The 23831-nt window shown below is 33.9% G+C and overlaps 10 protein-coding genes and 3 pseudogenes across 10 annotated transcripts; 6 read left to right on the top strand and 7 right to left on the bottom strand. All coding sequences in view use genetic code 6, as the record gives it.

The window, feature by feature from the left end:
- Window positions 1-16: 16 nt before the first annotated feature.
- On the bottom strand, window positions 17-2119 carry SS50377_24246 (ATP-dependent DNA helicase; the record flags this gene model as incomplete). Its single annotated transcript, XM_067908091.1, has 1 exon — window positions 17-2119. The coding sequence occupies one exon, from the start codon at window positions 2117-2119 to the stop codon at window positions 17-19; it is 2103 nt and encodes a 700-aa protein (XP_067765065.1).
- Window positions 2120-2180: 61 nt separating this feature from the next.
- Window positions 2181-2924, bottom strand: SS50377_24245 (putative FixW protein; the record flags this gene model as incomplete). Its single annotated transcript, XM_067908090.1, has 1 exon — window positions 2181-2924. One exon carries the CDS (start codon window positions 2922-2924, stop codon window positions 2181-2183), a length of 744 nt encoding a protein of 247 aa, XP_067765064.1.
- Window positions 2925-3800: 876 nt separating this feature from the next.
- On the top strand, window positions 3801-4787 carry SS50377_24244 (uncharacterized protein; the record flags this gene model as incomplete). Its single annotated transcript, XM_067908089.1, has 1 exon — window positions 3801-4787. The coding sequence occupies one exon, from the start codon at window positions 3801-3803 to the stop codon at window positions 4785-4787; it is 987 nt and encodes a 328-aa protein (XP_067765063.1).
- A 79-nt stretch (window positions 4788-4866) lies between these two features.
- SS50377_24243 (uncharacterized protein) lies at window positions 4867-5043 on the top strand (the record flags this gene model as incomplete). Its single annotated transcript, XM_067908088.1, has 1 exon — window positions 4867-5043. The coding sequence occupies one exon, from the start codon at window positions 4867-4869 to the stop codon at window positions 5041-5043; it is 177 nt and encodes a 58-aa protein (XP_067765062.1).
- A 339-nt stretch (window positions 5044-5382) lies between these two features.
- Window positions 5383-5805, top strand: SS50377_24242 (Calmodulin; the record flags this gene model as incomplete). The annotated part of the gene is made up of 1 exon (XM_067908087.1): window positions 5383-5805. One exon carries the CDS (start codon window positions 5383-5385, stop codon window positions 5803-5805), a length of 423 nt encoding a protein of 140 aa, XP_067765061.1.
- A 13-nt stretch (window positions 5806-5818) lies between these two features.
- Window positions 5819-7171, bottom strand: SS50377_24241 (Cation diffusion facilitator family transport protein; the record flags this gene model as incomplete). Its single annotated transcript, XM_067908086.1, has 1 exon — window positions 5819-7171. The coding sequence occupies one exon, from the start codon at window positions 7169-7171 to the stop codon at window positions 5819-5821; it is 1353 nt and encodes a 450-aa protein (XP_067765060.1).
- Window positions 7172-7344: 173 nt separating this feature from the next.
- Window positions 7345-7866, bottom strand: SS50377_24240 (DNA-directed RNA polymerase; the record flags this gene model as incomplete). The annotated part of the gene is made up of 1 exon (XM_067908085.1): window positions 7345-7866. One exon carries the CDS (start codon window positions 7864-7866, stop codon window positions 7345-7347), a length of 522 nt encoding a protein of 173 aa, XP_067765059.1.
- A 121-nt stretch (window positions 7867-7987) lies between these two features.
- SS50377_24239 (uncharacterized protein) lies at window positions 7988-8167 on the bottom strand (the record flags this gene model as incomplete). The annotated part of the gene is made up of 1 exon (XM_067908084.1): window positions 7988-8167. The coding sequence occupies one exon, from the start codon at window positions 8165-8167 to the stop codon at window positions 7988-7990; it is 180 nt and encodes a 59-aa protein (XP_067765058.1).
- Window positions 8168-8420: 253 nt separating this feature from the next.
- SS50377_24238 (uncharacterized protein) lies at window positions 8421-8978 on the top strand (the record flags this gene model as incomplete). Its single annotated transcript, XM_067908083.1, has 1 exon — window positions 8421-8978. One exon carries the CDS (start codon window positions 8421-8423, stop codon window positions 8976-8978), a length of 558 nt encoding a protein of 185 aa, XP_067765057.1.
- Window positions 8979-9308: 330 nt separating this feature from the next.
- Window positions 9309-10456, top strand: SS50377_24237 (Hypothetical protein; annotated as a pseudogene).
- Window positions 10457-18332: 7876 nt separating this feature from the next.
- Window positions 18333-18710, top strand: SS50377_24236 (Calmodulin; annotated as a pseudogene).
- Window positions 18711-18743: 33 nt separating this feature from the next.
- SS50377_24235 (Cation diffusion facilitator family transport protein) lies at window positions 18744-19763 on the bottom strand (annotated as a pseudogene).
- A 3180-nt stretch (window positions 19764-22943) lies between these two features.
- On the bottom strand, window positions 22944-23255 carry SS50377_24234 (uncharacterized protein; the record flags this gene model as incomplete). The annotated part of the gene is made up of 1 exon (XM_067908082.1): window positions 22944-23255. The coding sequence occupies one exon, from the start codon at window positions 23253-23255 to the stop codon at window positions 22944-22946; it is 312 nt and encodes a 103-aa protein (XP_067765056.1).
- Between the last annotated feature and the right edge of the window lie 576 nt (window positions 23256-23831).

Genomic DNA, 23831 nt, shown 5'->3' with positions numbered 1-23831 from the left:
AATCTAGCAACTTCTTTCACAAAAATTTTAAATAATATTCAAAATCAAAGAAATTCTTAGGTGTTTATTTTTCAGGTTCCTCATGAATAGCATTACTTTCCATATTTATATCTTGGAGAATAGGAATAATAGGGACATCTTCTTATGTTAATTTTGGCTAAGATTCTATAGTAGGTGATTATAATTTCTATACTGGTTCTACCAGATTATCAGAATCACTAATATCGACCACATCAGCTGCTTTTATGAAAACTACTTCAGTATTTTTTGGTTTTATTGTTAGTTTACCTCTTTTCAAGCTAGGCGATTATGTGCATATTTGTTATGACTTTTGTTATATATATGTTTATAAATCTTACTAATGAACAGGAAACGAAGGTGATGCCTATTCTGATGTTAATTCGTTTTAAATAGGACTGGAGGCTGCTAAGGAGAACAATGGTAATTCTAAGGTAGGTGATTTTTTAATGTTGTGTGGGCTTTTAACACGTAAATCTACTGACTTTGGTATAGAATCGTACTCTTTAGTAAGTTAAATATCTGACTCGATTGTAAATGACTATATTAGGTTATTTCCTGACGGAAATAAACCTAACTCTTCAATACTTTTAACTTCTTCGCAGAATACCATACTGCTTTAATCAGCTGTTATTTTATCAAAATTAATTCCAGTCACCACCAAACCTTCTAATGATCTTATTCTACTAAGAGCCACATAAACTTACCCATTTTCAAAGCAATTCTTTAAATCCATAACAGCCGCATCTAAAGTTAAACCTTATGATTTGTGGATAGATATTGCATAAGATAACTATAACGGAAGTTATTTACGTAGGCCAACTCTATCTTTTCCATTAGAGCCTATCTGTTCTGTATCAATACTTTTTATTGGAACAGTAGAAGAACTAAATTTTACGAATACTTCAACTTCATCTAATATCACATTTAGTATCTAACTTTCAGTTTTAGATTTGATCTCCACTATTATACCAACTGATCCATTACACAGCCCAGCAGTAACATCTATATTTTTTGTTAACATGACTTATGCTCCAATTGAGAATAAGATTTATGCCTCTGGCTTTTCTATCTTATCAGTTATACCTTCATCTAACGCATTAACTGTGAAAACTTACCTTTTCTGAGAATTAAGCCTAGATATGTTAAATTATTCGACCTGCGTTTTGTAAGCATACAACCTTATAGGAAAAACTGGCGGTACATACTTTGCCTGCCTGATCTGAATTTCAGCATTTTTAGTCTGATGAAGAAGCTCAAGCTTCTTAAAAAATCCCATTTTAAGACTTTGCTACTCTGAATTTAAAATAAATTATTTCATGTTTTCAATGTTCTATTTCCACTAACCATATGAAAATTTTAATTTGCTCTCCTCGTCCCTGTTGATCTCCTGTTCGGTTTTCTTACGCGATAAAATCAAATTTTTAACCTGGTCGTCAACCTAACCGTTTCGGATCTTGTTCAGCATGTTGATAAGCTGGTCGTCTTGCTATCTGAATTGAACAGTTAGCTTGACGCACATAATTTTTGAGAAGTAGCTGCTCTCGAACAGCAACTTCGGCCGGCCCTACTTTTTTATTGGTGGTAGTTGCATGAAGTCACCACAGAGTACCAATTACACATCCCCGAAGAATTTGCTCGATCTTTTTACCTTCCGGAGAAGCAGCTCCAGGGTGTCGAAAACTGATCCCTGGAGCATCGAAACTTCGTCAATCAGGATAGTCTGTAACGCATTCAACCGCTCGCGCAGCGGAGGGCGCACGAGTGCCATTTTTAACTGTTTTTACACATTCGTCTCGGGGTCCTCCGTGTCAAAATTTAGAGGTGATGCAAATAGGGAGTGCAGCGTTTACCCTGCGATATTTACGGCAGCAATTCCTGTCATTGCAGTCACAGCCAGCTGTTCTGGTAGCAAAAGTCGTTACAGACCCTGAATTATCGCTCGGATGAGGAAAGATTTACCAGATCCCGCCTGACCGGTGAAAAATACAGATTTACGCTCAAAAACTACCATATCATACACCTATTTCTGCTCTAATGATAATTACAGGTATGTTGGATCACGTTTAGCTGTTAGTTTGGCAGACAAAGAATAAAACATTAAATGAAGTAGGAAAATAATATAATTATAATTATTATATAATAATTGAATTTTAAATGCTTCAGATTCCTAAACTGCAGACAAACTGATCCAGCTGGCTGGGATGGCCGCTGAATATTTGGGTTCCATCTTTATCGTAAACAAAACAATGTGGAATGCCCTATACCCCCTGGAGACCCATAATATGCTAAACCACCCCGCTTCCGTCAAATCCAACGTTGTACAGCTTCATTTCGGGATTTCCCTTCAGAAACCCTTCCAGTTTTCCGGTAGGTTCAGAAGAAACACTGATCAAGTTTATCCTATTATTATAAGTGTCTTGGAACTTTGCTAAATGGGGAATCATCTATTTGCAGGGCCCACACCAAGTAGCAAAGCATTCTATTACTGTTGGGACGTTTTTTACAAACGGTACTGGGTTAGTAATAAGCTGAATAGAAGTCAGATTTGGTATTATAAACTTCTAGAATTCCTGGTATTTTTATGTCAAAATTGGTCCACTTGGGATGGCGGTCAACCCTGTTTTTATTTGCTTTACTCCTTCAGGAAATCTATTTAAGGCAACCAATGCATCATAAGCACGTATGTATCCTTTTTCAAATTTGGAAGCTAAGGTAATTGTCTCCGTTGCGTCTTTTAAGGCAAATGCGAAATTTTTATCTTAGTAATAGGCATTAGATCGATTAGAAAATATAATATGATTAGATGGGTCTATTTATATTGCTTCAGAATATAGCTATATGGAGTCGTAAATACGGCCCTGTTTAAGGGCTTCATTACCTTGCGTTTTCAGATCGTCTGACATTATTTTATTGCTATAAAATAGTATTATATTTCTATATGTTTGTTGTATTTTTGGTATAAATGAAAAGAGTACAAATTAAATAGCTAGCGTTCCCGTAAGCGATTCAATAACATTATTAAAAACAAGTTATTGGCAATGTCAAGCTTAATTTGCACTCTTATATATATATTGTAATAACTCAATTAAGTAAGGGTAGCTAGTAAAAAAATCTAATGGCACATAATCGCAGAAGGTTTTGGAAAAGTTCTAAAACTATGATAAAATTGACAATTTATCCGGTGTATTTTAATGTAAGTAAAACAATTCTGATTATAACAATAATTGTAATTTTACTTCAAGTTTTTAATATGAAGACAAAGAAAATCATCTAAATACAATTTATTAAAACTTGGTATGTGATACAAATATATATAACTTTTGGAAAATTCTTAAGAAATCATAGATAAAGTATGACCTTTAAGCTTACATTAATAGTTTTCTTGCAAAACCAATTAAAGTAATAGATATTGTTGCCTACAAGAAGGAACAACTGAAATAAATAATATTATTTTTCATATACCATAAGGCATTTCAGTATTCGTAGAAGGAATAAAATCTGTACATTATTAAGAAGTAAACATGTTATAAAAAATGTAAATCGATTTTAAAGACTCCTGAAATGTTAGAAGAAGAATGTATTGTTGATAATAAATTCACATAACGGCTAGAAGAATATTATCATTATCAACACCAGCGAGTTGAGTTAATTGAAACCTTATATAGAAAAAATAATATCAGCTAACTTAGAAATTACAAGTCGGACGAAATAATTTGAGGTATTCTACAGAGAAAACAAAATTAATGAAATATGTAGTATATATTATATAATATTTTAAAATGCCACTTACAGCGCTTCCCTCATTTATTCTCAAAAACGCTTCTGGCATCAAAAAACCTGCAACCCATCCAGCCACGAATCGCTCGTACTCCCCATAACGCTACTTTCTCTACAAACCTCCTAAACCGCTCGTGGCTAAAACTCCATTTCACTTCATTCTGACAGTTTTCACGACCCATGAATCGTTCTAGCGCATCCTAGACACCTTTAACCAGTTGATCAGACTAAACCGCCCGCTACAGTCGAAGTTGACTGCAGGGGTTCTAGTTTTCTCGAAAACACCTCCCCAGCCCGTTGAAGTGCCCTCAACGGAATATCTGTCAGCCTTTGCACACAGATCCGCCGAAATTATCTTCAAATCTCTGAGTTTCCAGGTTACCCTAGTATTTTCACGCGTTTCCGCGCGTGAGATGCACGTCGGCGTGGCGACCTCCACAGCATTCGGGCTCGAGGGCGCTTTCCAGGTCGGTCTGGACTTCGCAAACTTGCTCCGAAACTATCGCCCAGAAGCCTGCATTTCGGTGCCGAACTTCGGCCAAAATGCGCTGGAAGTCGCAAGCTTCGTCGAGAAAACCGATCGCCAGCGGCTTAACTTCTGCCTCTCCACCGTCGCGCTCGTGCTCGACCTGCAACTCCTCAACGTTGAGCTGCTCGCATTCCTGGTCTGGCAAGCAATTCTGAGCCGCGTAAAAAATATTTAATTCGACCTCCTTTCCACGTACTTGAACGACCTTAAAACTTTCGCTCCTTCCGGAAAAAAATTCCTCTTCAAAAGGAGCGAAAACTTCGTTTTCCGGAACGAAAAAATCACTGAAAATGCATTTCTCGTGACCGGGAAGATCGTCGAAAGCGGCGCGTTCTGCATCGCCCAGATCAACGCCCGGAACGATCTCGAGCTGCAGATCAGCAGCATCGAGGAGTGGGATTTGCGAGAGATGCAGAACGAGTTGCAGGCAGATTTGGGAGGAATGTGGCAGAGGAAGTGAAAGTCAAATTTGAATTGAATTTTGAATGCGCAAGTCGGATTTCGTCCAAAATTGAACGCGCTAAAAATTCACTCCAAAAATGCCCGTTTCCGGGCGTTCGCTGCCAGGGCCTTTTGGTTTTGGCCCAAAATTACGATGTTTCGCTGAATTATGTCGCAGGTGTTCTCGCACCTCAACGCGCGCTGTGCAATCCTCAGCGTGGTCTGCCTCTCTCGCGCCATTTGGATCAGCAGATTCGTACGCTTTCGGTAGCTGAATTCGTTGAGAAACTGACGCGAGGAAGCGAATACAGCGCAGATATGCAGTGCAAGCGCCGCCCAGACTACCAAAATGAGTCCCCACAGAAAGGAATTCAGCATTTTCGCTGTTTCTGTAAGTACGATTTATTTGGTATAAAATGTTCACTTGTTGGAATTTATTTATTGAATATAGACGGTGGTTGGGAGTTTAGATGTCTTAATTGTATAATTAGATTAAAGTTTTTCGCTTTGGTAATTTATGACTCAAAAGCGTATTAATATATTTATTGTGAAATCAGTTTAAATGAACATATTAATAAGTTTATATATAAAGTTATTCATATTTTTTTACTTAAATGGGCTGTAGTGCAGGTGTATAAACTCTTGACATGAAAAAGATAGATGATAATAAAGACGGTAAAATATCAATGTTAGAACTAGAACCTTATGCGTAAGAATTATCAGCTAGATTCGGGTTCACCATAGATTAGATTTTAATGGCATTCGATTTAGATAATAGTGGTTTTCTCGAAAAGAAAGAATTTAAATCGTTTAGCGAACTACATTAATATTAAGATAGAGATGAATTTTTGTTTAAAGCGTTAGATCAGAAAGGCAATAATTCACTTAACATACCTCTGGTTAGTAACATGTTATTTAATTTTTTCAATGTGAAACTAAGCGAAATGGAGATTTACTGCTTATTGGGCAAGACTAAGAAAATTAATTACTAAGACTTTAAATTTCTTGTTAGTGCATTAGAAAATAAATAGTTTTGAATGACCAAATCAATCACTATATTTTTTGTATTTAGTCTTCACAGCACATACCAGTGAATGCTTTGCAACCTTATTTAACGAAACATGCATCAAGATCCTTCTCATTATCATCAACAAACTCAACAGCCACTGTAGTATTATGAATATCATGTTTATGGAATACTTCCTTGACATCCGATACAACCGTCTCATATTAATCTAGCATACTTTTACGCATTACTATATGAACATGGCCAACTTATTTTTCAGGAGTAAATGCCCAAGAGTGAACCTCATGAACACCCGCTACGTGCTTAACTGTTAATATTTGTTATTTCAACATTATTGAATCGACTTATGAATGTAGAAGAAGTATCTTACCAGAATCCCGTAATAATGGTATTGATGAATTTACCAAAATACCTACCATGATTAATGAGCAGCTAGGATCAATATATGAGATGCCAGGAAGATGAGCCCCAAACTTTTAGGATAATGCGGCAATAATAACTATTATCGAGCCAATAAAATCGCCCAATACATGAAGGAAAACCCCATGCATGGCCATATCAACCTTTTTCGTCTTTTTCTATTCTTAGAGCTTATCACTATGATTCACCTTATGTTCTATTTCATTAGAAACTTATATCGTACCAGATTCTACTGTAACTTCAGCATGATCATGTTAGCAACAATGATCATGTTCTTCTTCATGATCATGGGATTCTTTTTCATAATTATTATCGCAGCCTAAGAGATTCTCTTTATTACATTGATCTTCATCATGTTCATGATGGTCATGAATGGTCTCATGTTCATCACATTCCTCATGACTCTCGTGATCGTGTTCATGATCATGACCATGAGAATGACCGTGAGAATGGCCGTGAGAATGATCGTGACCGTGACTGTGTCCTCCATGATTATGACCAAATAAGAACATTCCTACAATATTAACGACTAAACCACCAATAGCAACATAAAGAACTAAGTCAACATCGCTTATTGGTGTTGGAGTTATAAATTTCTGAATTATTTCAGTGAGTAAAAAGAATGCAGTTGAAACTAAGAAACTAGCATTAAAGAAAGCTCCAAGAATCTCATATCTTTAGTATCCGAATGTATACTCTCCACTAGCTTTTCTTTTACCAATTTTTATGGATATATATCCAATAACAAGAGCGGATGCATCAGAAATCATATGGAATGCATCTCCTACCAATGTGAGTGAATTACCATAAATACCAACAATAAGCTCTGCAAACATATATCCTACAACCATAACCATCATTAGGATCATTCTTGTATTTCTTGTATCTCCCCCTGACTTAGCAGTAGGACGTATGACTTAGTCTTTTTAAGCCTTAACAGATTTGCACTTCGCCATTTATAAACACAATTTTTGGGTAATGACAGTTTATTAAATAGGTAATGACAGAATATAAATTATACTTTATCACATTAATATATTATTATAAAAACAGAAAATTTAAAAAAGAAACAATAAAATATAATATTAAATGTATTTTATAGGCAAATATGAATTAAAATATAATTCACTCATCTCCACCATCTAAGATCCCCAAGGCCGGGTTCATCCATGCTAGCCTAAATTTCAATACCTTCACCATTTACCTTTACATCAATAACTCTAACAAAACATGTATTACCATTTTGAATATAATTTTCTACTCCTTAAAATCTCCAGATCCACTCTTAACCATCAAATTCGCTTCCCTCAAATAAGTTTAATCTAGCAACAACCACCGAGCCAAATGGGGTCGAAAGTTATATTTGACTTAAATTTTATTACTCTACCTGTGCCCAAATACGCTCACCACGGAAAGGCCTAAAAACTATAGCTTCAAATGTAGCTTCAAGTGATAAATTACCCATATTTTATAAGATTTTTGGTTAAGTATATGAAATTACTTTTGATATTGCAACACAAATTCCCTGTTTATCAAGCTACCTTCCTGTAAATTATTATCGTAAAGAAATCTCAACTGCTTCTTTAAACGGAATGTTAAGCAGATTAGCCTATAGATTAATTTGGTGAGTTGAAGTGAACTAAATTAGCATTATGAAAAGGAAAAGAAAAGGAAAATAATTATTATCCATAATTACCAATCTGCGTTAGAATAGACTATAATGTCAATATAACTATAAAATCACTTAATAGTATGACATTTACCCTTGTCAGTCATTATTCATCGTTAATGGCTCTATCTGCTTTCTTAAAAATGAACCTTTTTAAGCTAGCTTTAGGAGTTAAAACTTTATCATAGGAAACTATATTATCTGTATTCGTGTCTATAATTAAAATAGGGTGCTCTACTTTGAATTTCCTAGACATAAATTTTGATAACCGAACTTAAGACATTTTATAAAGAATAAAATAATCAGTTATATTGTTATATGTATTGAGATTATTGTTGAGTATAAAATATATGTTCTAAAGTATACGGCATCAACTGAAACTATTAGAAAAACTAGAATCTTGTTACGAATCATTTATTTAAAGTAATTTATTTATTTGATTCTAAAAATAAACTCTCATACTTAGTGAGTTTCCGGATATTATAAACCAAAAGCTTAGAGTTATTATATAATATAAATATTAATATCATTAAAATATGAACCTTATTCTATAATCATACTATTTATTTGCAACTATGATGAATACAAAAATTGATGAGAAGAAACTTATCAACATTATAAATAATCACGACCATATAAATCTTATCACCATGAAATCTAGTTTTGAAAGTTAATTTAACAAATCGTTTAATTAAGTTATTAAGTCACAGATTTATCATCCGTCGGACCTAATAATTATAACATACTTTAGCGATAAAAAAGTCCTTAAAGATGCAATAATTTAATAACTTTACAACCCAACCAATTTTACCGAATCTTATATTTTGTTGGAAGATAGATAGTTTGTCTTAAACGATATTTACCCTCTTATTTCTATGGACCTTATTGATAAACTAGAGTCTAATTAACAGGCTAAATAGGATATTCTATACAGCTAACTAGAAAATTCCTAGGGACGGTAAAACTATTAAGAATTTTCCTTCTTATGGTTTTATTTTAGCGATATAATTGTTTAAAATACAAATAAATTTAAAGTTTTATTAACCTAAGAAAAAGGGTTAGTAAATGAATTTTTAAATACAATACTGAGATGAGTAATTATTATGGGTGTAATTACTTTTTATTTCACGAACCATACTTTTACCTAATAATTTCAATTTTGCTTATAATGAATTAATCGTCGTAATTTTATTTGATCATTAAGTATATAATCTACTTTTAAATTAATTATCAACATTATTGTTCTTCAAAAATGTTTATACTAATTTACTTATTTTATAAATAATATGAAATACTTTTTTCTTAAATTTTTACTAATCTAAATCAATCGTATGATTCTACTTTCCTTTACAATCAAAATTTGCGTTATTATATACTATAAAGCATATTTTATCAATTTATTTTCATTCCACTCCTCTTAAATAATGTCAGCCATTCCTGCACTTCCTCCCCGTCCCAGCTTTGACGCCGTAAAAGCTGAGCAGCAGAAAGTTTAAAAATAATAGAAACAAATTTTAGACCAAATCTAAGTTTTGAAGTCAAAATAGGCTTCATCAACTGATTCCGGCTCTAAAAATAGTATGCAAGAGAATAAGACCAAGTTAGCTGAATTAAACGCCAAAATCGACACTATTTAGAAGCAGCAAGACGCTTTCCAGCTAATTTTCTAGAACCCGAAACTCGACGAGCTGAAAAAAGTTTTAGGCCATATCAAGCCTTCCAGAGAAGCTATTTAGACCTAAATTTCTTCATTAGAGTACATTTTCGCCCACGAAAGGCATACGAAGCAAGAAGAAGGCACCCTAAGGACCAAAATCACAGCTCTCGAGAAAATCCAAATTCAGCTCCCAGACATCGACGAAGAGCAGGTAGAAGCCGCCAGAACCTCCTACAAGCTCCTAAACAGCGAGAAAAAGGACCTTTTAATAACCAGAAAAGACCTTCGGAATACCATGAACACGGAATTCGAACTGATCAAAAAAGAAAGAGAAGAGAATTCGCTTATTAAGCAGGAAACTGACGTCTTATACGCCGAAATTAAGCAAAAATACGCAGAAATCGACAAGCTCAAAATCGTTCACCAGCAGCTTTTTGACGCCTTCAAAGCCCAGGCGACTCAATTCGACGAAATCAAGAAACTGCACGATGAGGCCTACAAGGAAACGCAGGAAATCAGGAAAAATTGCCTTCCGATAAACAAAAAACTCGTGGAATTGAATGTCAATTCAGCGAAAAATTCGGAAAATACGAAATCGAGAAAATCGATTTCGCGTCGAGAATCGAAAGCGACGAAATGCCGAAGCAAAAACTCATTTCGTGGATCGATTCGCAGCTCGAAATCGCGCAAATGAGCGCCCAGAAAGTGGTCGTTTCGAGCGCCAAAAGGCAGCGCCAGGAGAGCAAGAAAACCGCGTTTTTCGACTATAGCGGAATCGCCGTTTTCGCGGATGCGGGCTTCAACTTTAACGATTTTGCCGATTTGGAGTCGAAAATTGCGCTCAAAAAACAGCTTTGCGAGGGCGGCGAAGAGCAGAAAATGAAGCAACTTGAGGTCGTTTAAAAGCAAAATTGAGGCTGTTTTGGCCGAATTGGTCGTTTGTGGGGCCCGAATGGGCTTACGTAGACAAGGTTGAGATTGTCAGGAGGGATGACAGAGAGAGGAAGGGCGAAAAGTGATGGATGTCAATTGGGTATATAATAATGGTAGTTAAAAATTGTGGAGTGGAAAGAAAAGAAAAATAAGGGAATTTCGTAAATTGTTGTAATTAATGTATAATAATGTGTGGAGTTGTGAAATTTAGGGTGGAGCGGAGAGTTAAATTTTCAATTAATTGGATGTAATTAGTAGAGATTTTCGGATTTGCGGGCTGCTTAATAGGGGAAAATATAAACTTCTGTCTATAAGAAAAATCGGAGCGAAAAGCTGAATTCAAAATGCAACTTTTAGAAAATCTGGACTTTACCCTTAAGAAAGCAGTTTCCTTTAGGTTAAAATAGGGTATTGAAGCTAGGATTCAAATCGGTATTAGCTTCGCGAAAATTCCTAAAAGATCGTCGATAAATATCATTTTCGATTTTAATAACTTTAATTTTAAATTAATAATCTCAAAATTAGAGCCAGTGAATTTCTTACAGAAATAAAACTAACACCGAAAAGTTTATCTCTGCGATGTATGTAAAAAATTAACAGACTTGCAGCTTTTTTTAGGGAACCACAGCTCGAATTACCTCTACTATGTGTCATATAAATCAACTATGCAGGAAATTTTAAAAATGGATAGACATTTTGTTTAAACTTAATAATTAAAAAATTGTCGCACATGACTCATAAAGAGAACTACGGCATATGAACGCTTTTATGAGAAGATCGAACGAAATATGAGTAATAATAAAAAGCAACTAGAGAGTGCTAACAATAAATTCGGCCGATAAATCTGACTCCAAGTGAATTATACTCACTCTACTTTAATAATACAATACTCCCATATATTAGACTATATTTACTATAAGCGTTATTTTAGTTATGATTTGAGTCTAGCAACCGTCGTTTTCATGAGGAAGTTCCACCCGTGAAAGCCGACTCGCTGTGGGAGCTATTGCGATGTTGGCGGTCTTATTTGAGCAAGAAATTGATTCTATTTTATTTACTACTTCAATTCGCTCATGAAATATATAGCTTAGTCTCGTATGATGAGATTAGGAGCATTTCCCGCAAAACCAAACTGTGTTTCCGCTCTTTATGCGTTCAAACAGTTAAGCTCCACACGAAATTCGTGTTTACCACCTAGAAGTTGCTTAATTACTAACTTTTTCAGAATAGAAACGATACCAGATTTGTCTCCTAGGATATATATAAGGTGAATTTTTTAAGGGTTGACCCGTCCTGCTGATTACAAGCACACATAATTACCATCAGTAAATACGTCTAAACTTTTCTATCCTACGACTCTCAATCTTTATTCCCCAATTAATATTTACGTCGAAGTCTCCGATATAAAGATCTCTAAACCCATCCTCAATAATTTTTATTACATCCTTATTAGCAAGTTAAGTATTTTATATACATACACGCCCATTTAATACTATCTTTCAAAACACTTAACTACTCATCAGGACGCTTCAGATACCATTTTGTGTGTTGCAAGATAACTTTTCTCTTATTAATACATTTAGGTAAATATGTAAACTCACATGCCCTAGTTCGTGTATCACTAATCTAGAAATACCTTGGAAAACTGTCCGTTAAGCACCAAGTAAATCATCAGCGTGATCCATCCTTTGCCAAGCTGTAATAAATTCCAGGCGTGGAACTCACCAGATTTTCGTATTGCCTACAGTCCCTATAACATTAAGACCAAGCATACGCTAGTAAACAAAAGAGTTTAGTAATTCCTGCACAAACTGCTACCCCAAGAAACGGCCCATTAGGAGAATATTAACTGGCAGTCTGGTCTGCAACGTTTCCACCAATATAACAGCAGTTTATGTAAAATGGAGATAGGCTTCAGGTAGTGATGATGCTGTCAACCTATTTCGTGCTATAAAATAATTGCAGTTGTGATAAGCCTCTTTATGGAGGCCAATAGCATTTGCTCGATAAACAATAGAATTTTTGTGATAAATTTTCCCTTCTAAGTAAGGTCCCAAATCAGCAAAATATAACTCAGGTACCTAGAATTTGATGAAAATTGAGCATACTAGTAATCAGAAAGCTTTGTACGCATGAGAGGTGAAACGTAACTGTAGGATCTAAAGATGCCATGGAAGTAACGAGCGAATTAATAAGGGAGCGCTGACAAGTGATGCCTAGGTAAAGAAATATGTATGCTTATAAGGATGTTTTTTGCAGGAGCAGGGGTTGGGACCTCGACTGGTTTTTTTATGACTGGGTTTTAGGCGTTGATCTAGTAAGAATAGTTGATTACTATTATAATTTTTCAGAACTAGGGATTGTTCCATTGTATTTTGGAGTAAATGGAACTAGCCGTTTAGGTTTTCTAAGAAATATCGATAATGTTTCATTTTTGGAGCGGGAAAAACTTATCACTTAAACTTGTAGGAAACTAGCAACTTCTTTCACAAAATTTTAAATAATATTCAAAATCAAAGAAATTCTTAGGTGTTTAATTTTTCAGGTTCCTCATGAATAGCATTACTTTCCATATTTATATCTTGGAGAAATAGGAATAATAGGGACATCTTCTTATGTTAATTTTGGCTAAGATTCTATAGTAGGTGATTATAATTTCTATACTGGTTCTACCAGATTATCAGAATCACTAATATCGACCACATCAGCTGCTTTTATGAAAAACTACTTCAGTATTTTTTGGTTTTATTGTTTAGTTTACCTCTTTCAAGCTAGGCGATTATGTGCATATTTGTTATGACTTTTGTTATATATATGTTTATATAATCTTACTAATGAACAGGAAACGAAGGTGATGCCTATTCTGATGTTAATTCGTTTTAAATAGGACTGGAGGCTGCTAAGGAGAACAATGGTATTCTAGGTAGGTGATTTTTTAATGTTGTGTGGGCTTTTAACACGTAAATCTACTGACTTTGGGTATAGAATCGTACTCTTTAGTAATTAAATATCTGACTCGATTGTAAATGACTATATTAGGTTATTTCCTGACGGAAATAAACTAACTCTTCAATACTTTTAACTTCTTCGCAGAATACCATACTGCTTTAATCAGCTGTTATTTATCAAAATTAATTCCAGTCACCACCAAACCTTTAATGATCTTATTCTACTAAGAGCACAATAAACTTACCCATTTCAAGACAATTCTTTAAATCCATAACAGCCGCATCTAAAGTTAAACCTTATGATTTGTGGATAGATATTGCATAAGAATAACTATAACGGAAGTTATTTTACGTAGGCCAACTCTATCTTTTCCATTAGAGCTATCTGTTCTGTATCAAATACTTTTTATTGGAAACAGTAGAAGAACTAAATTTACGAAATACTTCAACTTCATCTAATATCACATTTAGTATCTAACTTTCAGTTTTAGATTTGATCTCCACTATTATACCAACTGATCCATTACACAGCCCAGCAGTAACATCTATATTTTTTGTTAACATGACTTATGCTCCAATTGAGAATAAGATTTATGCTCTGGCTTTTCTATCTTATCATTATAACCTTCATCTAACGCATTAACTGTGAAAACTTACCTTTTCTGAGAATTAAGCCTAGATATGTTAAATTATTCGACCTGCGTTTTGTAAGCATACAACCTTATAGGAAAAAACTGGCGGTACAATACTTTGCCTGCTGATCTGAATTTCGCATTTTTAGTCTGATGAAGAAGCTCAAGCTTCTTAAAAAATCCCATTTTAAACTTTGCTACTCTGAATTTAAATAATTATTTCATGTTTTCAATGTTCTATTTCCACTAACCATATGAAAATTTTAATATTGCTTCTCCTCGTCCCTGTTGATCTCCTGTTCGGTTTTCTTAGCGCGATAAAATCAAATTTTTAACCTGGTCGTCAACCTAACCGTTTCGGATCTTGTTCGCATGTTGATAAGCCTGGTCGTTCTGCTATCTGAATTGAACAGTTAGCTTGACGCACATAATTTTGAGAAGTAGCTGCTCTCGAACAGCAACTTCGGCCGGCCCTACTTTTTTTATTGGTGGTAGTTGGCATGAAGTCACCACAGAGTACCAATTACACTCCGAAGAATTTGCTCGATCTTTTTACCTTCCGGAGAAGCAGCTCAGGTGTCGAAAACTGATCCTGGAGCATCGAAACTTCGTCAATCAGGATAGTCTGTAACGCATTCAACCGCTCGCGCAGCGGAGGCGCACGAGTGCCATTTTTAACTGTTTTTACACATTCGTCTCGGGGTCCTCCGTGTCAAAATTTAGAGGTGATGCAAATAGGAGTGCAGCGTTTACCCTGCGATATTTAGGCAGCATTCCTGTCATTGCAGTCACAGCCAGCTGTTCTGGTAGCAAAAGTCGTTACAGACCCTGAATTACTGCTCGGATGAGGAAAGATTTACCAGATCCGCCTGACCGGTGAAAAATACAGATTTACGCTCAAAAACTACCATATCATACACCTATTTCTGCTCTAATGATAATTACAGGTATGTTGGATCACGTTTAGCTGTTAGTTTGGCAGACAAAGAATAAAACATTAAATGAAGTAGGAAAATAATATAATTATAATATTATAATAAATTGAATTTTAAATGCTTCAGATTCCTAAACTGCAGACAAACTGATCAGCTGGCTGGGATGGCGCGAATATTTGGGTTCCATCTTTATCGTAAACAAAACAATGTGGAATGCCCTATACCCCCTGGAGACCCATAATATGCTAAACCACCCCGCTTCCGTCAAATCCAACGTTGTACAGCTCAATTTCGGGATTTCCCTTCAGAACCCTTCCAGTTTTCCGGTAGGTTCAAAGAAACACTGATCAAGTTTATCCTATTATTATAAGTGTCTTGGAACTTTGCTAAATGGGGAATCATCTATTTGCAGGCCCACACCAAGTAGCAAAGCATTCTATTACTGTTGGGACTTTTTTACAAACGGTACTGGGTTAGTAATAAGCTGAATAGAAGTCAGATTTGGTATTATAAAACTTCTAGAATTCCTGGTTTTTTATGTCAAAATTGGTCCACTTGGGATGGCGGTCAACCCTGTTTTTATTTGCTTTACTCCTTCAGGAATCTATTTAAAGGCAACCAATGCATCATAAGCACGTATGTATCCTTTTTCAAATTTGGAAGCTAAGGTAATTGTCTCCGTTGCGTCTTTTAAGGCAAATGCGAAATTTTTATCTTAGTAATAGGCATTAGATCGATTAGAAAAATATATTGATTAGATGGGTCTATTTATATTGCTTCAGAATATAGCTATATGGAGTCGTAAATACGGCCCTGTTTAAGGGCTTCATTACCTTGCGTTTTCAGATCGTCTGACATTATTTATTGCTATAAAATAGTATTATATTTTCTATATGTTTGTTGTATTTTTGGTAAAATGAAAAGAGTACAAATTAAATAGCTAGCGTTCCCGTAAGCGATTCAATAACATTATTAAAAACAAGTTATTGGCAATGTCAAGCTTAATTTGCACTCTTATATATATATTGTAATAACTCAATTAAGTAAGGGTAGCTAGTAAAAAAATCTAATGGCAATAATCGCAGAAGGTTTTGGAAAAGTTTCTAAAACTATGATAAAATTGACAATTTATCCGGTGTATTTTAATGTAAGTAAAACAATTCTGATTTATAACAATAATTGTAATTTTACTTCAAGTTTTTAATATGAAGACAAAGAAAATCAATCTAAATACAATTTATTAAAACTTGGTATGTGATACAATATATATAACTTTTGGAAAATTCTTAAGAAATCATAGATAAAGTATGACCTTAAGCTTACATTAATAGTTTTCTTGCAAAAACCAATTAAAGTAATAGATATTGTTGCCTACAAGAAGGAACAACTGAAATAAATAATATTATTTTCATATACCATAAGGCATTTCAGTATTCGTAGAAGGAATAAAATCTGTACAATTATTAAGAAGTAAACATGTTATAAAAAATGTAAATCGATTTTAAAGACTCCTGAAATGTTGAAGAAGAAATGTATTGTTGATAATAAATTCACATAACGGCTAGAAGAATATTATCATTATCAACACCAGCGAGTTGAGTTAATTGAAACCTTATATAGAAAAAATAATATCACTAACTTAGAAATTACAAGTCGCCGAAATAATTGAGGTATTCTACAGAGAAAACAAAAATTAATGAATATGTAGTATATATATATAATATTTTAAATGCCACTTACAGCGCTTCCCTCATTTATTCTCAAAAACGCTTCTGGCATCAAAAACCTGCAACCCATCCAGCCACGAATCGCTCGTACTCCCATAACGCTACTTTCTCTACAAACCTCTAAACCGCTCGTGGCTAAACTCCATTCACTTCTTCTGACAGTTTTCACGACCCATGAATCGTTCATAGCGCATCCTAGACACCTTTAACCAGTTGATCAGACTAAACCGCCCCGCTACAGTCGAAGTTGACTGCAGGGGTTCTAGTTTTCTCGAAAACACCTCCCCAGCCCGTTGAAGTGCCTCAACGGAATATTGTCAGCCTTTGCACACAGATCCGCCGAAATTATCTTCAAATCTCTGAGTTTCCAGGTTACCCTAGTAATTTCACGCGTTTCCGCGCGTGAGATGCACGTCGGCGTGGCGACCTCCAAGCATTCGGGCTCGAGGGCGCTTTCCAGGTCGGTCTGGACTTCGCAAACTTGCTCCGAACTATCGCCCAGAAGCCTGCATTTCGGTGCGAACTTCGGCCCAAAATGCGCTGGAGTCGCAAGCTTCAGCGAGAAAAACCGATCGGCCAGCGGCTTAACTTCTGCCTCTCCACCGTCGCGCTCGTGCTCGACCTGCAACTCCTCAACGTTGAAGCTGCTCGCATTCCTGGTCTGGCAAGCAATTCTAGCCGCGTAAAAATATTTAATTCGACCTCCTTTCCACGTACTTGAACGACCTTAAAATTTCGCTCCTTCCGGAAAAAAATTCCTCTTCAAAAGAGCGAAAACTTCGTTTTCCGAACGAAAAAATCACTGAAAATGCATTTCTCGTGACCGGAAGATCGTCGAAAGCGGCGCGTTCTGCATCGCCCAGATCAACGCCGGAACGATCTCGACTTGCAGATCAGCAGCATCGAGGAGTGGATTGCGAGAGATGCAGAACGGTTGCAGGCAGATTTGGGAGGAATGTGGCAGAGGAAGTGAAAGTCAAATTTGAATTGAATTTTGAATGCGCAAGTCGGATTTCGTCCAAAATTGAACGCGCTAAAAAATTCACTCCAAAAATGCCCGTTTCCGGGCGTTCGCTGCCAGGGCCTTTTGGTTTTGGCCCAAAATTAGATGTTTCGCTGAATTATGTCGCGGTGTTCTCGCACCTCAACGCGCGCTGTGCAATCCTCAAGCGTGGTCTGCCTCTCTCGCGCCATTGGATCAGCAGATTCGTACGCTTTCGGTAGCTGAATTCGTTGAGAAACTGACGCGAGGAAGCGAATACAGCGCAGATATGCAGTGCAAAGCGCCGCCCAGACTACCAAAATGAGTCCCCACAGAAAGGAATTCAGCATTTTTCGCTGTTTCTCTGTAAGTACGATTTATTTGGTATAAAATGTTCACTTGTTGGAATTTATTTATTGAATATAGACGGTGTTGGGAGTTTAGATGTCTTAATTGTATAATTAGATTAAAGTTTTCGCTTTGGTAATTTATGACTCAAAAGCGTATTAATATATTTATTGTTGAAATCAGTTTAAATGAACATATTAATAAGTTTATATATAAGTTATTCATATTTTTTTACTTAAATGGGCTGTAGTGCAGGTGTATAAACTCTTGACATGAAAAAAGATAGATGATAATAAAGACGGTAAAATATCAATGTTAGAACTAGAAACCTTATGCGTAAGAATTATCAGCTAGATTCGGGTTCACCATAGATTAGATTTTAATGGCATTCGATTAGATAATGTGGTTTTCCTCGAAAAGAAGAATTAAATCGTTTAGCGATACATTAATATTAAGTATAGAGATGAATTTTTGTTTTAAAGCGTTAGATCAGAAAGGCAATAATTCACTTAACATACCTCTGGTTAGTACTGTTATTTAATTTTTTCAATGTGAACTAAGCGAAATGGAGATTTACTGCTTATTGGGCAAGACTAAGAAAATTAATTACTAAGATCTTTAAATTTCTTGTTAGTGCATTAGAAAATAAATAGTTTTTGAATGACCAAATCAATCACTAATTTTTTTGTATTAGTCTTCACAGCACATACCAGTGAATGCTTGCAACCTTATTTAACGAAACATGCATCAAGATCCTTCTCATTATCACATCAACAAACTCAACAGCCACTGTAGTATTATGAATATCATGTTTATGGAATACTTCCTTGACATCCGATACAACCGTCTCATATTAATCTAGCATACTTTTACGCATTACTATATGAACATGGCCAACTTATTTTTTCAGGAGTAAATGCCCAAGAGTGAACCTCATGAACACCCGCTACGTGCTTAACTGTTAATATTTGTTATTTCAACATTATTGAATCGACTTATGAATGTAGAAGAAGTATCTTACCAGAATCCCGTAATAATGGTATTGATGAATTTACCAAAATACCTACCATGATTAATGAGCAGCTAGGATCAATATATAGATGCCAGGAAGATGAGCCAAACTTTTAGGATAATGCGGCAATAATAACTATTAATCGAGCCAATAAAATCGCCAATACATGAAGGAAAACCCATGCTATGCCATATCAACCTTTTTCGTCTTTTTCTATTCTTAGAGCTTATCACTATGATTCACCTTATGTTCTATTTCATTAGAAACTTATATCGTACCAGATTCTACTGTAACTTCAAGCATGATCATGTTAGCAACAATGATCATGTTCTTCTTCATGATCAGGGATTCTTTTTCATATTATTATCGCAGCCTAAGAGATTCTCTTTATACATTGATCTTCATCATGTTCATGATGGTCATGAATGGTCTCATGTTCATACATTCTCCATGACTCTCGTGATCGTGTTCATGATCAATGACCATGAGAATGACCGTGAGAATGGCCGTGAGAATGATCGTGACCGTGACTGTGTCCTCCGATGATTATGACCAAATAAGAAACATTCCTACAATATTATACGACTAAACCACCAATAGCAACATAAAGACTAAGTCAACATCGCTTATTGGTGTTGGAGTTATATAATTTCTGAATTATTTCAGTGAGTAAAAAGAATGCAGTTGAAACTAAGAAACTAGCATAAAGAAAGCTCCAAGAATCTCAATCTTTAGTATCCGAATGTATACTCTCCACTAGCTTTTCTTTTACCAATTTTTATGGATATATATCCAATAACAAGAGCGGAATGCATCAGAAATCATATGGAATGCATCTCCTACCAATGTGAGTGATTACCAATAAATACCAACAATAAAGCTCTGCAAACATATATCCTACAACCATAACCATCATTAGGATCATTCTTGTATCTTGTATCTCCCCTGACTTAGCAGTAGGAGTATGACTTAGTCTTTTTAAGCCTTAACAGATTTGCAACTTCGCCATTTATAAACACAATTTTTGGGTAAATGCAGTTTATTAAATAGGTAATGACAGAATATAATATACTTTATCACAATTAATATATATATTATAAAACAGAAATTAAAAAAGAAACAATAAAATATAATATTAATGTATTTTATAGCAAATATGAATTAAAATATAATTCACCATCTCCACCATCTAAGATCCCAAGGCCGGGTTCATCCATGCTAGCCTAAATTCAATACCTTCACCATTTACCTTACATCAATAACTCTAACAAACATGTAATTCACATTTTTGAATATAATTTTTCTACTCCTTAAAATCTCCAGATCCACTCTTAACCATCAAATTCGCTTCCCTCAAATAAGTTTAATCTAGCAACAACCACCGAGCCAATGGGGTCGAAAGTTATATTTGACTTAAATTTTATTACTCTACCTGTGCCCAAATACGCTCACCACGGAAAGGCCTAAAACTATAGCTTCAAATGTAGCTTCAAGTGATAAATTACCCATATTTTAAAGATTTTGGTTAAGTATATGAAATTACTTTTGATATTGCAACACAAATTCCTGTTTATCAACTACCTTCCTGATAATTATTATCGTAAAGAAATCTCAACTGCTTCTTAAACGGATGTTAAGCAGATTAGCCTATGATTAATTGGTGAGTTGAAGTGAACTAAATTAGCATTATGAAAAGGAAAGAAAAAGGAAATAATTATTATCCATAATTACAATCTGCGTTAGAATAGACATAATGTCAAATATACTATAAAATCACTTAATAGTATGACATTTACCCTTGTCAGTCATTATTCATCGTTAATGGCTCTATCTGCCTTTCTTAAAAATGAACCTTTTTAAGCTAGCTTTAGGAGTTAAAACTTTATCATAGGAAACTTATTATCTGTATTCGTGTCTATAATTAAAATAGGGTGCTCTACTTTGAATTTCCTAGACATAAATTTTGATAACCGAACTTAAGACATTTATAAAGATAAAATAATCAGTTATATTGTTATATGTATTGAGATTATTGTTAAGTATAAAATATATGTTCTAAAGTATACGGCATCAAACTGAAACTATTAGAAAAACTAGAATCTTGTTACGAATCATTTATTTAAAGTAATTTATTTATTTGATTCTAAAAATAAACTCTCATACTTAGTGGATTTTCCGGATATTTATAAACCAAAAGCTTAGAGTTATTATATAATATAAATATTAATATCATAAAATATGAACCTTATTCTATATCAACTATTTATTTTGCAACTATGATGAATAAAAATTGATGAGAAGAAACTTATCAACATTATAAATAATCACGACCATATAAATCTTATCACCATGAAATCTAGTTTTGAAAAGTTAATTTAACAAATCGTTTAATTAAGTAATTAAGTCACAGATTTATCATCCGTCGGACCTATATAATTATAACCAGTACTTTAGTGAAAATATATTATATATAATATATAATAATTATAATTTATTTGTAAAAATGATAATATTGGTTTTTTATTTAAGGCGGAAAATTGGTATGTAGGCACGTTGGAGTTGAAAAGACAGTTTATTTGTGACGTAGGTGCTTAATTTCACTTAATTATGAGGTTCCATGTTTAGAATTACTTGATTGGCTTGGTTGTAATGTGAATGATAATGTATGCAAGATAGATTGGTTTACTGATGGACAATATCAGATAAAAACTGCAGAAATAAACTCGAATTCACTTATTTGACGCTCTCATAGTTTGATTTGGCTAATACTATGCTTGATATGTCTTTATGGCGTACTCACATATTTATCCACTTTTGCCTCTTAAATACTCCACAACTTCTATTTTAGCGAATAAAATCTCTATAAACGGATTAGATAAGAAATGCTACTAATTTGGTTAATACATGCATTATTATTCGTTTGAACCTTTTAAAAATGCATAAATGTTGTAACTCCTGCTCTGTAAAGATCACTTCTGCCTAGCTTAATAACTTTAGTTTGTTGAACTTTACAATATTGGTACATAAATATTGCAAAACAACATGTGTGATACTAGCTTAGAGAAATTTACAATGCTGATTTCAATTCCTAAAATAACATAGCAATACGGCGAATAGGCTAAAATCCATACTAAAAAGCATATGACATAATAAAGGAGAGATAAACGCCAATATGAAAGCTTATAAACCAGATTATACTGGAAGGATTGAAATATAGACTTTTGTTATGTAATTTATATTATCTAAGTTTTTAAGTATTTAGGATATTTCTGCATTAATTTTAGTTACTTCGAATGATACTTTCTGCTAATTGTCGTCTATTAGTTTATATGTATCTATTAAGCTTCAATTGATTTTTGGGATAAATTTCCACCTTAATGAGATTAGCATCAATATTAATTACTTTCTCTAGTTGCTCTGATATAATCTTGTTTGACTAGTTTAGTCCTTTTACAATATTTTTTGAAGATTTTTCCATACTTTCAACATTAAAATCTAAATTCTCTACACTAATTCCCAGCTATTTCATACTCTAAATATATTGTTTTAAATAACATTCGACTTTTATGCTTATGTCTGAAAATTATCAGAAATTATCGTAGTATTTTTTATGAGTTTGTAGATAATTTGCTATATTTTAAGCTGTTTTTACTACTCTTTAAAAGCACTAATTTACTCCTTTTCATGAACTTATAAAGGACAGAAAGAGCTTAAAATTAGCTTTACAACTCCGTACTGACTTCAATATTCTATCCTAATTTCTACCCCATGATATCAAGTTAGTTAACAGAATTTATTGAAGAATTCAATAAATTCCTACTAACAACTGCTGCTTTTTAGTTAAAATTATTAATAGTCAAATAAAAGCACCCATCTTAGATTCTATCAATTTATTTATGCGTATAATCCTAAAAGTGTTCCAATTTCATCATTTCCAAGTTATTTTAAACAATTTTTGACAGATTTTTAATTAGGTGAATCGACATTTAGCGCATCTGCACAATTAAGTTTATATAATCCAGCACTCACCCTATAACAATTTGTAAGCTGTAACGCTAAAATCTAGTGTACAGCAGAGTGTGGAGAAAATTCTGGGCAAAAGTTGATTATTTTATCTAAAATTCCTTAAAAACAGGGTTTTGACTACATTTCTGCAAATGGATCAGTAATTATATTTTAAAATAAGCAGATTAACATTTATAGGGTTAGTAACTGGATGGTAAAAATATTAAATTATAATATAGACGTCTTTACTAATTCAAGATAGCAGAACCATTAAATTACTAGATTAAATATATACAAGAATAAATCGTTTATAAATGTAAATAATAGTTATATTACTAAAATTTGACAACAGATTCGAATAACAATCACTATAAAACTTCTTTATGAATTAAAATAAGGCAGAAGCACACTATATTACTTAAAGCCAGTTTTATAGTTTATTATATAAATATATTATTTTTAAATATATCAAATTATATTTACGAATAATTATTGTTATAATTTTTAGTAGATCGGGTACTATACTATAACTAGGTATTTCAAACTTACAACCTAGTTTTGAATATTAATTAATAACTAATAATTAAAGTACATAAGGCGTTTAATTATTTCTAACAAAATAAATTGAAACTAAGAAATATATTTTTCATAATAATCAACAATAGATATATTTTTTTAATAAATATTAATCTTGAATAAAATTTTGTGTCAGTTTCATAATTTGAAATTTATGGTTAAAATAATTTTAATATATATAGATGTGCATGC

Source organism: Spironucleus salmonicida, chromosome 4 (assembly GCF_000497125.1).
Source record: "Spironucleus salmonicida strain ATCC 50377 chromosome 4, whole genome shotgun sequence".
NCBI lineage: Eukaryota > Fornicata > Diplomonadida > Hexamitidae > Spironucleus > Spironucleus salmonicida.
Note: the sequence above shows the minus strand (reverse complement) of the source record. Positions and strands in the feature narration are given on the sequence as shown.